Here is a 13,348-nt window from a genome sequence, read left to right as displayed (position 1 = left end):
AGAAATATGCAAATGATTAAAGAAACCAGTTATTGTCACATTATTAGTTACCATGTTTTCTGCTACAGCTAGGAAATCATTTAGCTCTTTCTAAAGATCAGTCATTTATCTTCAGGCAGTTGAAGATTAAAGATTTCATCAGTAATTATCACAAATGGTGCCCCGAACACACTGATTAAAGATACTTGTCATTACACCTTGTAAAGAACAGTATATCAGCTCTCTTACAATTTCAGAACAATTATGCATTGGACATCTGCTGGAGTCCCAATCACAAATAATTACCATTTGCATAAGCAAGATACTGAAAAAATCCTGTTCCTTTAAAACCATCCATTACAAACTCACACTAAAATGTGAAAGATGTTCTTTCCATACCACACTCACACCAAAGCAGAGAAGTCTGAGACCAAAAATAAAGCCATTTCCAAGTAAAATTAACAATTCCAGATGAAATTCTGATGTAAATTATACTCCTTCAGTCTGGATTGAGTAATTATAAGTAAAAGCTCTTTTAAATACTGTGGGTTATTTTAATTTCATTTTTTTTTAATGTTAAATACTATATAGCAGCTATCTTACATACTCAAGTTCTAAATTGTTCAAATCAGAATCTTAGCTATGCCTTAAGTTTGTAAATAATCAAGCATTGTTTGTAAGATATCTCACAGTTAAAAAAAAAAAAAAAAATAAAAGGCTTGGCAACTTCACATGCTTCTAGACACCTCAGGTCTCTTTTTTTCCAGCAGGAGATAGAGAATCTCTGTTAGTTTCAAAGGGGGAAAAAATAGAAAAAAAATACTGCTTCTCCTGTAAAAGGAAATAGCAGAGTTTTGGTATTTTGTAAAGTTTTAGATCTTTTGCAAAGCTGATGTTGTTTTTGCCTTGCCTTGCCTGTACCCCTCTCCCTCAGCCTCCCCCTTTCTCCTCCTCTCTCTCCTCTCTCTCTGTGTCTTTCTCATACAATTTTGTTTTGGGGTCAGAACAAAGTAGATGCCCTGGAAAAAAAGAAACAATAGAACTAAGTCAGAAAGATGACTCTACATTAAGGTTCCCGTGTCTGAAGAGGAATGAAGTTTGCAGCTATATTCCTCTTCTCCCAGCTAAATTGGGATTTCTGGCCATACTACAATTCCCCTAATGGATCCTACACGGGCTATTTTCTGATGCACAACCTTCCTTTTTCAAGAGCTGAAAAAGTGAAGTATTGTGGTCGAAGAGCAATAACTATACAGAAGAAAAGAAGAATAAACCACAGATGACTCCCATACGACATACAAATATGGGTTTGAATAATGTTTTGGCATTGGGCTGAAACAGCCTAGGTTTTTCAGATGTTGCTGAAAAGATGAAAATACTAGCAAACTGTCTGTGGAAAAGAACTTTTATCATCAATGCAATTTTATTTGAATGACACTCCTAGTTCTTGTATTATGCCAGGCATAAACTTGATGTCTTTTGGGATAGTTACATCAACGCTAGATGGAAGAAGAAGACTTCTCATCAAACACCAGTGCCTTATTAATGGGAAGTCATATCATTAATCAATCTGATTACTTTGAAGTCAATTTATCTGCAGTGCAACTGCTATCCAAATGAAAATAAGATTACTGTGAATGCAGTTTATTAATAACCCCCAGTATGTCATCGACTCAACTTGATTATAACACAGCAGGCATGTGACACACAATATTAGAAAGACATTAAACCAGCCTGACAACAGTGGATACAGAAGAGGTGTATGGTACAGGGGAAGGCATAAAACTCCTGAAGTGTAAGAAGTGACCATTCAATTTTCATTTCTGCAAGGAACGCTTTCTTTTTATGTTATTGTAGATGTAGGATCTATAGATATTTTTCACTGTCCAGCTCTTATGTCTGCTGAGATCACCTGAAAGGGTGAGTCAGTGTGACGTTCAGATATAGACCTTGTAACATCAGACATAACCCCTTGAACTCCACACAGGGAAAAGCAATTTAGTAGACCCAAATGTGAATCCCGATGCCCCTGAGGGAAGTCAGTCACACACAGCTCATGTCTCACGCAGTCTCATCCCACTAGATCTCCCAAGCCTGCAGTAGATACCATCCTATTTTGAACATATCGTTAATATGCTGTGATATATATTCCCTGTGAGTATAGGTTATGGCTGAAGAGAGCTTGAGAAAGTACTAGCACAGTTTCTTATTCTGTAGATTGCTCTCTGCTAGTTTTTTGACCACAAAGCATCTTTATTCATATTTATCTGACAATAAGAAATAAGATGTCTCAATAAGAAGTATCTTTGTTGTCTTAATTGTGCTTGAAAGGAAAGGTGTAGTATAGGCAATATTAGAGAGGGAGGAAAGGAGGAATGGAGAAAGGGAAGATCCCTGCTTACTGGGTAGATGACAGGATGAGTGGAAAAATCACCAAGGCTTAAATAGGATTAATTATTATAACTACTCTAGTAAGCCAGGAGATGAGAAAGCTGTCAGTGGTGTTCAGGCATCACTTGGGGAGAGTTAGGGAAAATGTACATGTACAGTCCAAAGTCACTGGCATTTAATTAGTCTCCAAACTGAGAAGGCAGAGTGCAGAACAAGGAGCTTTCAGGATCTGTCATTAAGCAGTGGCACCTTAGCAGCCCAAATGCAGAAGATTAGCTCAGGTAGTGGCAAGATAAGGTGATGATTGTATAAACTTTCTTTAGAAATGAAGGCAGTCACTTGCATTTTCAGCAAGAAAAAAGCAAATCAACTACATAAACTAGAGGAGAAATTCCACAGTCAATCTATGACCCTAAAAAGAAAATTAGGTCTCTAATGCACCCATCTTTTATCAGGAAGAGGTAAAATGGGATGTATGACCTAGGGATGATATCTCAGGATAAGAGTCCTCTACTTTGTATTCAAGAGATATCTGCAAAACATGACTTAGTAGTATTAACATCACATTTCTGCACAATTTTTGCTTTCCTGAGGGCTTAACGCTACTGTAAATCCAGCCACTATTCTACTGAAGTTTGTCCGAACCATGTGTGGTGGTTTGACCCTGGACGGCTGTCAGGTGTCCACCAAAGCGCTCTATCACTCCCCCTTCATCAACAGGACAGGGAGAAAAATGCCACAAAAAGTGCACTGGGTCAAGATAATGACAGGGAGATCACTTACCAATTACCATCATGGCCAAAACAGACATTCATTTGGGAAAATAATTTAATTTATTCCTAATTCACCAGAATAGAATGAGAAATAAGAACAAATCTAAACCCATCTTCCTTCAGGGGACAGTCACCTACTCTGGCATGGGTTCCTCCACAGCCTCAGTGGGACAACATGTATCACCACAGTCTTCACAACAGGCTGAAGGGGAATCTCTGCTCTGGCACTCGGAGCACCTCCTCACTTCATTCTTTACTGACCTTAGTGTCTGCAGAGTTGTTTCTCTCACATTTTCTCAATCTTCTTTCTCACAGCTGCTGCACAGTGTTTTTTATCCTAATCTTAAATATGACAGAAGTGTTACCAGTGTCGCTAATGGGCTCGGCTTTGGCCAGCAGTGGGTCCTTCTTGGAGCTGACTGGAACTAGCTCTGTTCTAACAGGGCTGGGCAGCTTCTGGTGTCTTCTCAGAGAAGCCATCCCTGCTTCCATCCTCCTCCACTACTAAAACCTTGCCACATAAGCCCAATACACTGTGCCACTAGTCCATCTGCTGAGTATGATGACACTAGTGAGAGCAAAGTTTACTTTTGTGAGCCAGTCTGCTTCATGACTTCATAGAATTTATGCCAAACGTATGAAACTGAATGAACTGTGCAGTTAGTAAGTGCCTTGGATACAGTACACCTCTAATTCACTGGGGTTTCAAACCATGCACCTCCTAGAATTGAGGAGGAGTGTGCAACAGAGATGATTCAGAGCTCCTACCCATTATAAGCTTCTGCCCAAATGTAAGTATTCTGGAAAAATAACCTGGCGGCAACCATGGGGGAAAAAAAAATCTCTTTTTGGCTTACTCATAATAGGTAAACCTCAAATAAGGAAAGTCTCAATTGTTTGCAGTCTTACAGAGAACTGAATAATCAGATTCAGTTCCCTAGAAAAGACATCAGACAGAAGACACTTGCCCAGGAGATGTATTTTAAGATCTTAAGCCTGGAGACTTCTTAGATCAAGGAAAACACAGAAATGTACATGAAAACTAGAAGGATCCAAACTCAGCTTTGCAGAGATGAAAACAAAACAAAGCAAAACAAAACCAAAAGAAAGATGAAGACAAAACAAAGCAAACTGAAGTCTCTTTACAATTTATCTTCTCACGTCCTGCTGCCAGAGAAGCTTTGTCTGACTTGGAAGACATTAATTGTTATTAACTATATTAATTGTTTCAGCCTAGATTTAGTCAGTTGTATCAAATGAGAGTATGTTACAAACAAACAAACAAAAAACGAGGTATATCCTGAGTTAAGGTATTCAACAGTTACTAATTTGGACATGCAGCAGGCAAGGTCTGACCAAAAATATATATAAAGTGAGTAGAGAGGTCTGCAGTTTTCTTCTAATGAAAAGAATAGAATCCATTCTTATGCTCACTGACAGTGACTGCAAAATTTCCCAAACCTGGACTTGATTATAGTCCAGCTGAAGTTACATTTAATAAACACAAACAACTTGGAACAGAATCTACACATTCGTAAAGGTAAGTAAATTTGACCAAGTGCAAAGCATTGCAGCACTGTAAGAAATAATACTACTGCTCTTCCTACTGCTCTTCCTTCAGTCCCTGAGAGCTTGATATAAAATCCCGCATAAACCAACAGTCAGTCACAAGGTCCTCACTTGGAGTTAGGTTCACCCCCACAGCAATTTTTCTAGCTATGAATTTTTATTTTTTACATTAAACCAAGAGAAATAGTCTTTACTCATTAACATACATCATTGATAGCATATGTAAAAAGGCCATCACAGTTTATTAAATTAAAATGCTCAGATCAAGAACAGATGTCATGACTTATAGATGTTTCTGAAGGTAAGCAAATGCACATCTGACCATGTGGAGGTGGAGAGTGTAGCATTATATTTAGGATTATTTGGTGTGTGATGTTATGATGACCTGCAGGGTAGCAGAGTGCTAAAGCCATTTCATGATATTGCTTTCATTTTGGTATTTAATAGGTCATCTACTGTCATTTAAAAAACAAACAAACAAACAAACAAACAAAAAACCAAAACCAACCAACCAACCAAAAAACAAAACCAACCAAACAAACAAAAAGTAACAAAGACTGGTCAACAGATACACATAAAAAATAGAGTTTGCAGCTAAGGAAAATATTTGGGAAGAAAATAAGGATTCCTAATCAAAGCAGACTAATATTTTTCCATGAAGAGTAACAGGAAAAATGAGATTAAAGAGTTAGCCTTCCCATTTATCTTCTTAAAGCAGAGGATAATTGTCCAGAGGACAATTTTGGTGGTGTGCTCCCCGCTGCCCCTGCTTAAGCCATAACCACCAGTGGGGGTTGTGATGGCTGCATACAGCTTACTCTGGACTTTGGGGGGCAGATGGCAACACAGTACCAAAGCATGTATGGAATGGTAATCCAGACATCTTGATGGTATGCAAATATGACTATATGTCAATCATCTTATTTTATGTAACAAAGAAATGGACAGACCAGGGCCCATTTTGCTCTGTGGCAGCAGGCTTCATGTCAGCATGTCTTCTTGTGTAAGGGTGCCTCTCAAGATTATTTCTTGAGGTTGAGAGATTCCTTGAGCAACAGATTCTCATTAAGTGATTAATAGCATGAATAACTTTGCAATCTTAGCTAAGTGATATAAAGGTTTGATTGTGCATATATAAACCTTTAGACATAAACCACCATTGACTAAGTCTGGGACAAAGAATAGATCCAGCTGCACCTAGATTCCTCTCTGGGAAGTTTAGAAAGCAGGGAGGTCCTTTCTGAACTTCATGACTCAACAGGAGGGTCTCCCAGACAATTTTGTCTGATGCTGTCCTCTATGCAGTAAATAATCGAGTGTACCTTGGCATTGAATCTTGTTAAACCAATGTTGCACGTACCTTTGAACATTGTTAACTCACTACTTCATATCAGTAAAGCATATTGTTGCTTCTCTGTTACAAGTAAAGTGCATGACTTTATACACAACAATGAAAAGTAGGAACCAGTCTCCAAAGAAGCCTCTTTCTTGTGTGTTGTACAGATATGTACAGAGAGTAGTCAAGTAGTCTACAATGACAAACACTTGAATCAGTTATTTAAATTTATATGATGTGACTGTCTACCAGGGAGGCAGAGGTTGAGGTCAGTTTGTTTGCCAAAAGCAAACAATGACCCAATGGCTCGGATAACAGCCTCAGGCCACACATTTTCTCAGCCTGAGTTAATTCCCTGGTAGTTCTTCTGCACCAGCTGCTCTAGGCTAGCACATTTTTAATATTTATAGAGAACAGAACAGCTTCAACAGGAAAGGTTGAAGGAAGCTGAGGGCAACATGTTAATCAGAACCCCTAAAACAGGGCTTCCTAAACAAGTTAACTACAGAGATGCAGTTAGAAAAGCAAAATCTTAGGTTGAATTGAAATTGGCCAGAAATGTCAAAAACTACAAGACAGGGTTTATCTGGTATGTAAATAACAAGCAGAAACAAGGCAAATATTGGCCCACTACTAAACAGGGGAGATGAATTATTCATCAACAGTGCTGAAAGGCAGAGGTTCTCAATGCTTTCTTCACCTCTGCCTTTCCCAGCACTGTTGGGCCCCAGGCCTTCGGAACAAAAATCCAGGTCGATGCGAACATAAACCCATCATCAGTGAAGGAAGAGTTGATATGCAAACTATTACAGGAGCTTGACCCCTACAAACTGATGGGCCCTAATATTATCTACCCAAGGGTGTTAAGAGAACTGGCTGATGTCATTGCAAGGTCACTTTCTGCAATCTTTGAGAAGTGGTGGAGATTGAGGGCCCTCCCAGAACACTGGAAGAAGACTAATGTCACCCCCATGTACAAGGAGAGCTTAAAGGAGGATCCATCCCTGGGAAAGTTATGGAAGAAATACTCCTTGGGACTATCACAAATGGAGTGAAGCATGTGATTGGGAAAAACCACCACAGATTCACCAAGCCTGCTCGGTTGATGTGGGGCAAGCGGTGGACATTATCTACCTGGATTTCTCCAAGGCTTTTGATATAGTTCCCCATAGCCTCCTCCTAGAGAAACTGGTGCGTTATGGTCTAGACAGGGGCTGAGAGGCCACACCCAGAGGGTGATGGGAAATAGCTCCTTCTCAAACTGGCAACCTGTCACAACTGGGGTCTCCCATGGATCAATACTGAGCCAGAGCTCTTTAATATCTTCATAAAGTGATCTGGATGACGGGAACAAGCATACCCTGATGAATTTGCTGATGATATCAAACTGAGTGAAGAAGTAAACATTTCAGAAGGGAGAGCCACCCTGCAGGAAGACCTGGATAGGCTGGAAGAGGGGGCTAACAAGAACATTCTGAAGTTCAGCAAGGACAAGTATAAGATCTTGCATCAGGGAAACCATAATCCAGGCGTGCAGCACAGGCTGGGATCTACCTGGCTGGGAGCAGCTCTGTAGAAAGGGACGTAGGGGTCCTGGTGGACAAGCAGCTCAATATTTGTGAATTGTTCTCTGCTGTGGCAAAGAAAACCAATGAGATGCTGGGCTGCATCAACAAGGGCATCACCAGCAGAGAGAAAGAAGTCATTATCCCACTCTATTCAGCACTTGTCAGGCCACACCTGGAATACTATGGTCAGTTTTGGTCCCTGCTATACAAAAAAGATGCAGACAGACTGGAGAGAGTCCAGAGAAGGGCCACAAAGATGATCAAGGGACAGGGAAGCCTGACATATGGGGAAAGGCTGAGAGGATTTGTTCAGCCTTGAGAAAAGAAGGCTTAGGGAAGACCTTACCCTCAAGTGCCAGTATTTGAAGGATGGCTACAAAGAAGATGGAGACTCCCTTTCTACAGGAGTCACATGGAAAAGATGAAGGGTAATGGGTACAAGTTACTCCTGGGGAGTTTCTGACTAGACACAAGAATAAAATTTTTCACAGTGAGAACAATCAGCCATTGGAATAATCTCCTCAGGGATGTGGTGGATTCCCCAACTTTTAAGATTAGGCTGTGCTTTTGCCAGAAGAGGTTGGACCAGATGATCCTTGAGGTTCCTTCCAACCTTGTATTCTGACTCCATGATTAATATTCCAATATTCTGGGTTGAGTTTCTAGATCTGCAGAAACATTTCTGACAAAAAACACTTCAAAGATAGCATTTAAAAAAACAAACAAACAAACAACAAACCCCAAAAAATCCAAACGCAAAACCTCTCAATTAATCATTATTTTCTAAAAAAACTGTACAAAAAAATTGCACAAGCAGCTCTCCTCTTCACCTGTGGTAAGTAATAAGATCAAAGGCACACACTGACTGTTGGGACCTGCCTTGAGTAAGGCAATGTGCATAACACCCCATCACCAACACACACAATACTCAGTACTCCAGACACAAACCCTTCTTTCACAGCATCCTTAATAATGACTCAAGACCTCTGTCTGTCAAACATAACACTTGAAACCAAGGATCTTTTACTGCATAATTAATTTCACCTTACAGCAGACACCCGGTCAGGCGAATCCTGCCTTAAAAGTGTCATTGGCAATTAGGAGTACATTCATACATCTTGAACTTCTCTGAACTGGTTCATATAGGTGGGATCTGAACATCCAGGAACTGTGTATCCACGTGCCAGGTAGTTCATGCGGAACTGTTTGAAGGGTTCTTTTTTCAACAAAATCCCTCTACCAGCAATATAAATCAGGGCACGTTCTTCAAAGATAATGTGGACACTCCGTGTGACCAAATTGAAGTAAGACATAATTGTTCATCCTCCTTACCTCTGAAGATGTGGGTTTGCAGTAGCCAGCTCCAAACACTAAATTTTCTAATGACATACTGGACTGGTCTGGTCCAGCCTCCAGGTTGCCTTTACCAAGCCATGAACCTTTCCCTGGACGAGCAAAACTAAAAAAAGAAAGATTGAGAAGAAAAATAATCAGAGCACTATTGTTAGAGAAGTCGCTGTTGTCCCAGTGCTATTTCCTTCCTTAGAAAATGTTTGCAGTTTTGGTTTTTGTGGTGGTGGTTTTTGCTTTTACTATTTCAAGCTGACACTCTAAGTCAACACGTTTCCCTTTGAAAATCAACATTCTCCAGTATGGACTAGCTCACCTGATGTCAATGGAGTTTGCTTTCTTGGCATTCAGTCCAGTGGCTTGTTATCTTTCACTCAATCCTTTCTCTGCTGTTTTACAGAACTTTTTCCAGCATAACATCCCAACAGTGCAACATTTCCATCTATTCACACAGATAACACTCTTATCCAACTTCTCATCAGCTTGCATCTTGATTTATATAATATCTTTCTGACTTTTACCATATTACCCTTTCTCTTTTAATTGTGCACAATCTCTCTTTGCTATCATTATTCTTCATTGCTCATCCCAATCTTTTATTACAGATTGGATGTTTTGTACCCACTTCTCACTGTCCCATGACATAAGCTTCTGGCACCAAAATGAGAGAACTTCAGCCCAAAAAAATGCATTTCCTTTTGCTGGGTACAGTCCATTCATTTGGGATGTGTTCTCCCATATCTATGTGCAACATGAATTCACAGTTATCTAAATTCTTCCTCAAAAACCTAATAGAATATAAGTTGGTTTAGTGTTGAGGTAATTACCTCTCAGTGCTGACTATTATGGTCACTGTGTTCCCTTCTGATTCTATCTATATGTCTGCTCTCTTACAGCATGAACCCATTAAGAGTGGAACATCTTGTCTGGAGTTTACTCAGCATTGAGCCCACCAGAGTCCTGATGCATAGCTAGGGTTCTTACTCTGGATTAATCTGAGCAAATGTCTACATCCCAGTTAATGATGTAGGCTGCCTTTATATTTGCTGGAGAGGAGTTGGCATTTCGAGGGAATGAGTCATCTCTTTCTGAAGTAGTGATATCAACTAGGGCAGATGAATTTCACCCTCAAAGTGCTTATTTCTTATTGTGGACTATAAAGAGAGGCTGGGATGACTGCCTCATAAACAACTGAACTTAAGTGAGATAAATCCCACTGTTAGTCCATGTGATAATATGTGCTGTACATAAACTACACCAAGATTTCAAGAGAGAAATCAGGCTATTTGTGGTGAACACAATGAACAAAATTACTGAGTCTAAGTGGTGATGCAAGCAGCCATAAGTGTTCTTAAAAAGCATGTAGGAAAAGGTGGAATCGAAATAATGAACTGCAGAGAAAAAAGAAAAACACATTCACTGTTCATACTCAGTGCAGAGGTAACGCCACTGAGTTTGCGCTACAACTTTCAGACTGGGATCACCATCCACAGGCATCCCAAATTACACCATACCCAGCAGACCTGGTCTCCTTGAAAAAAATAAAAGCTTCCAAGATGGCAATTACAAAAAAAAAAAACATTTTAAACCGATAATATGCCACAGGGCAGTGACCTTCATTCTACCAAAACTTTCCAATCTGAGACTATTGTTTCATATGGGCATGTCAGTTCAGATCAGCCACAATTCATGGATGTCTGCACCTGATTCAGTTTTTAAGGACCCATAAGAGTCCTGGTTGTTGTACAGAAACACACAACAAAAGAAAGGATGCTTATGCTAAGGATACTAAACAAAAGAGAGGTACAGCAGTAGTTGTTATCACACAAATTAACAAATGAGGCTCTTATGTGCAGGGAAACTCAGTGATGTGTGCAACATCAGAAAAAGAATCTCAAGTAAAATGAGGAACCGGACCAGTTTCAGAAGGTTAATCACAAATCCCTGCCTCTATGTCAAAATGGCTGTTTGTTATATACCACCTACCATCCATACACTGACGAAAAGGACATTTCATAAGGGGAAGGATGGTGCAGACCTGGACATATATCTGGCCTTGCTTATGTATCTATTAATTTATGCAATCCAAAAAATTTCCAGCTGGCTGCTTCTAACAGCATGAAGTCTTTCCATGTGTTTCTTACATGCAACATTTAAGATAAAAATAAATAAATAAAATAAAGTAATTTTGAACAGCCAAGAGATAAACACTACTCTGAATAATTTCATCTGTTATTGGATGACGTTGCCTGCCCCGGTTTGCTGGAAAGGCTCAGCAAGCAGAAATAAAAAATTATTTCTGTAATATCAGAGAGAGAAGCTTAAACAAATGCTCTCTGCGCACGAAAAACTCATTTGAATATTAGCAAAGCTTTCAAATGTTTTAAGGGAGAGAAAAGCACTTTTTAATGCCTTTTTTTTATTTATTTATCTTTTGCCTTTACAGCAGAGAAGGGATTTTAATCTCTTGGTTTTATGAAAATTGATTTCACATAGCACTAAAACAAAAACCATTTTTGGGAAACGTGCCAAAATGTCATCTGTCTGTAGAGGGAAAGTTCAATCGGAAGGCTTACAAGTTGTTGAGGTTCCCTTAATGCTTTCTGAAGTATGTAATACCTGAAGACAATTTTTATTAGCAATAACAGGTTAATTTGCTACATCAAATTTTGTTGTCTGTATTTATTTTTTCCAATTATTCCTGCAACCATGCTCATTCGTGAGAATCTTGAACCTTGGTTATTTAAAAGTCCATTTGGATTATCTTTCTAATAGTATTGATTTAATATCAACATTTAGATTCTCCTCCTATATGTGAACCCTAGCTTTTATTTGGAGTCAGGATGAAAAAGGTCAAAAGAGGTAATGTGTACATATCCAAAAGAATGAACATGTGTGCAGAATTATTAATATTTTCAGTGAAAGAAACAATTATTTTTTGCGCTTTTTTTGAGCTGGGTTTTTTTTTATGACCTTATGTATGAGATGTCTTTATCCTTCAGAGGAGTCTCCTAGTTCTTACAGCAGCCATCTGTGGACACATACTAGTAAGCTGCCTTGTAAAGTCCATTTTTTTCCTACGGTAGAGCCTGTAGGATATCAGCAATCAAAATTTAAGAACTCTCTGACTCAGAGGTTATATTCAATCAATTATTTCTAGTAGTCATGGTTATCTCCTATGAATTTGTGTCCATGACTTTTTTTGATTTATACTTTTGGCCCCTGTAGCATCTTTTGGAATGCATTGCACATTGTAATATGTGTTGCACTTTGTTTGTTTTGAACCTGTTGTTGGAGAATTGAATGTGGCACCTCTTAGTTTTTACATGGCACAAAATATTAAATAATCATTCCCTGTTTTTTATCTTCTGTGGACAATTCTCTAACTTGTAAACGAGATGACAGCTCCCTAGCATAAGAAATGTATTGGCCTTGATAAATGTTAATTCAGATGTGTTATTGAAATAAGTCAGAATAAATGCTTTAGGCCAGTTTAATAAAATATTTTGAGATTAAACTGCCCCACAATGAAATAACCTTTTTAATTTTTCATTCACTTTTTTTTTTTTTTTTTTTTTCCCAAAATGAAGTCCTTTTTGGTTTTTTGGTAAGCAAAACGTAATTTCTTCACAAACTGTAGTTTTCAGCAGAATGAGGCAAAAAACACACAACAGATTGGGATCTGAATGTTGCTTGGAAAAAAACCTGTCTTGCATTATGTAAAATGGTTGAACTGTAAAAAAAAAACCAAACAAAAACCTCCCACACAATTATCAGATTTCTAATGTCAAGAAATCTTCTGACTGAACCAGAAGTGGAAGTTCAGGCAGTGAAATTGAATCCCATTTGGGCCAGATACTATGGAGAAATCACCTTTTTTTTCTCCTCAATCCCTTATGGATAAAATATTATTGATTCTAAAACTGAAAATAAAATAAGTCCACAGAAATTATACCCCTCAGAATCAAACCCTCACATCCTCTACTGACAACACTATTTGCATTTCACCAAGAACTTCCTTCTAACTCCCACAGATCAGGAAAAATATAATTCATAAGACTGATTTCCCTCAGTGTTTAACTCAAAACTTTAATACAGCTTTTGGCAACTCACTAGTAGCATGCTGCCATAGGGTACGTGGATGATCTGTTATTTATTTTTGAGAATAATATGCAGATATTTACAGACTGTTCTCTTCTAGACATGTTTCTCTCTTACACAAGGAGTTTCACTGAGATTATAATCAGTGACTGTAAAATATCCTGAGCTTCTTGGGTAAAACAGATAAGATCTATTAAAATAAAATTTGTAATAGAAACAGATATCTCTCCCTAGATTCCAGAGTCAGGACAGTATCTGGTTTGAAATCTCTAGTGATTTTG

The 13,348-nt window shown here is 38.6% G+C and overlaps 1 protein-coding gene across 1 annotated transcript in view; it reads right to left on the bottom strand.

Annotated features, from left to right (window-relative positions):
- Positions 1-13,348, bottom strand: part of FAM135B (family with sequence similarity 135 member B) — a 212,955-nt gene that overhangs the window by 51,966 nt on the left and 147,641 nt on the right. Inside the window, exon 7 of the mRNA XM_074898392.1 lies at positions 8,949-9,075. Within this exon, the coding sequence (XP_074754493.1) occupies positions 8,949-9,075 (127 nt within the window). The remainder of the gene's footprint in view (positions 1-8,948; positions 9,076-13,348) is intronic.

Source organism: Athene noctua, chromosome 2 (assembly GCF_965140245.1).
Source record: "Athene noctua chromosome 2, bAthNoc1.hap1.1, whole genome shotgun sequence".
Taxonomy (NCBI): Eukaryota; Metazoa; Chordata; class Aves; order Strigiformes; family Strigidae; genus Athene; species Athene noctua.
This window is presented reverse-complemented; position numbering and strand designations above follow the sequence as displayed.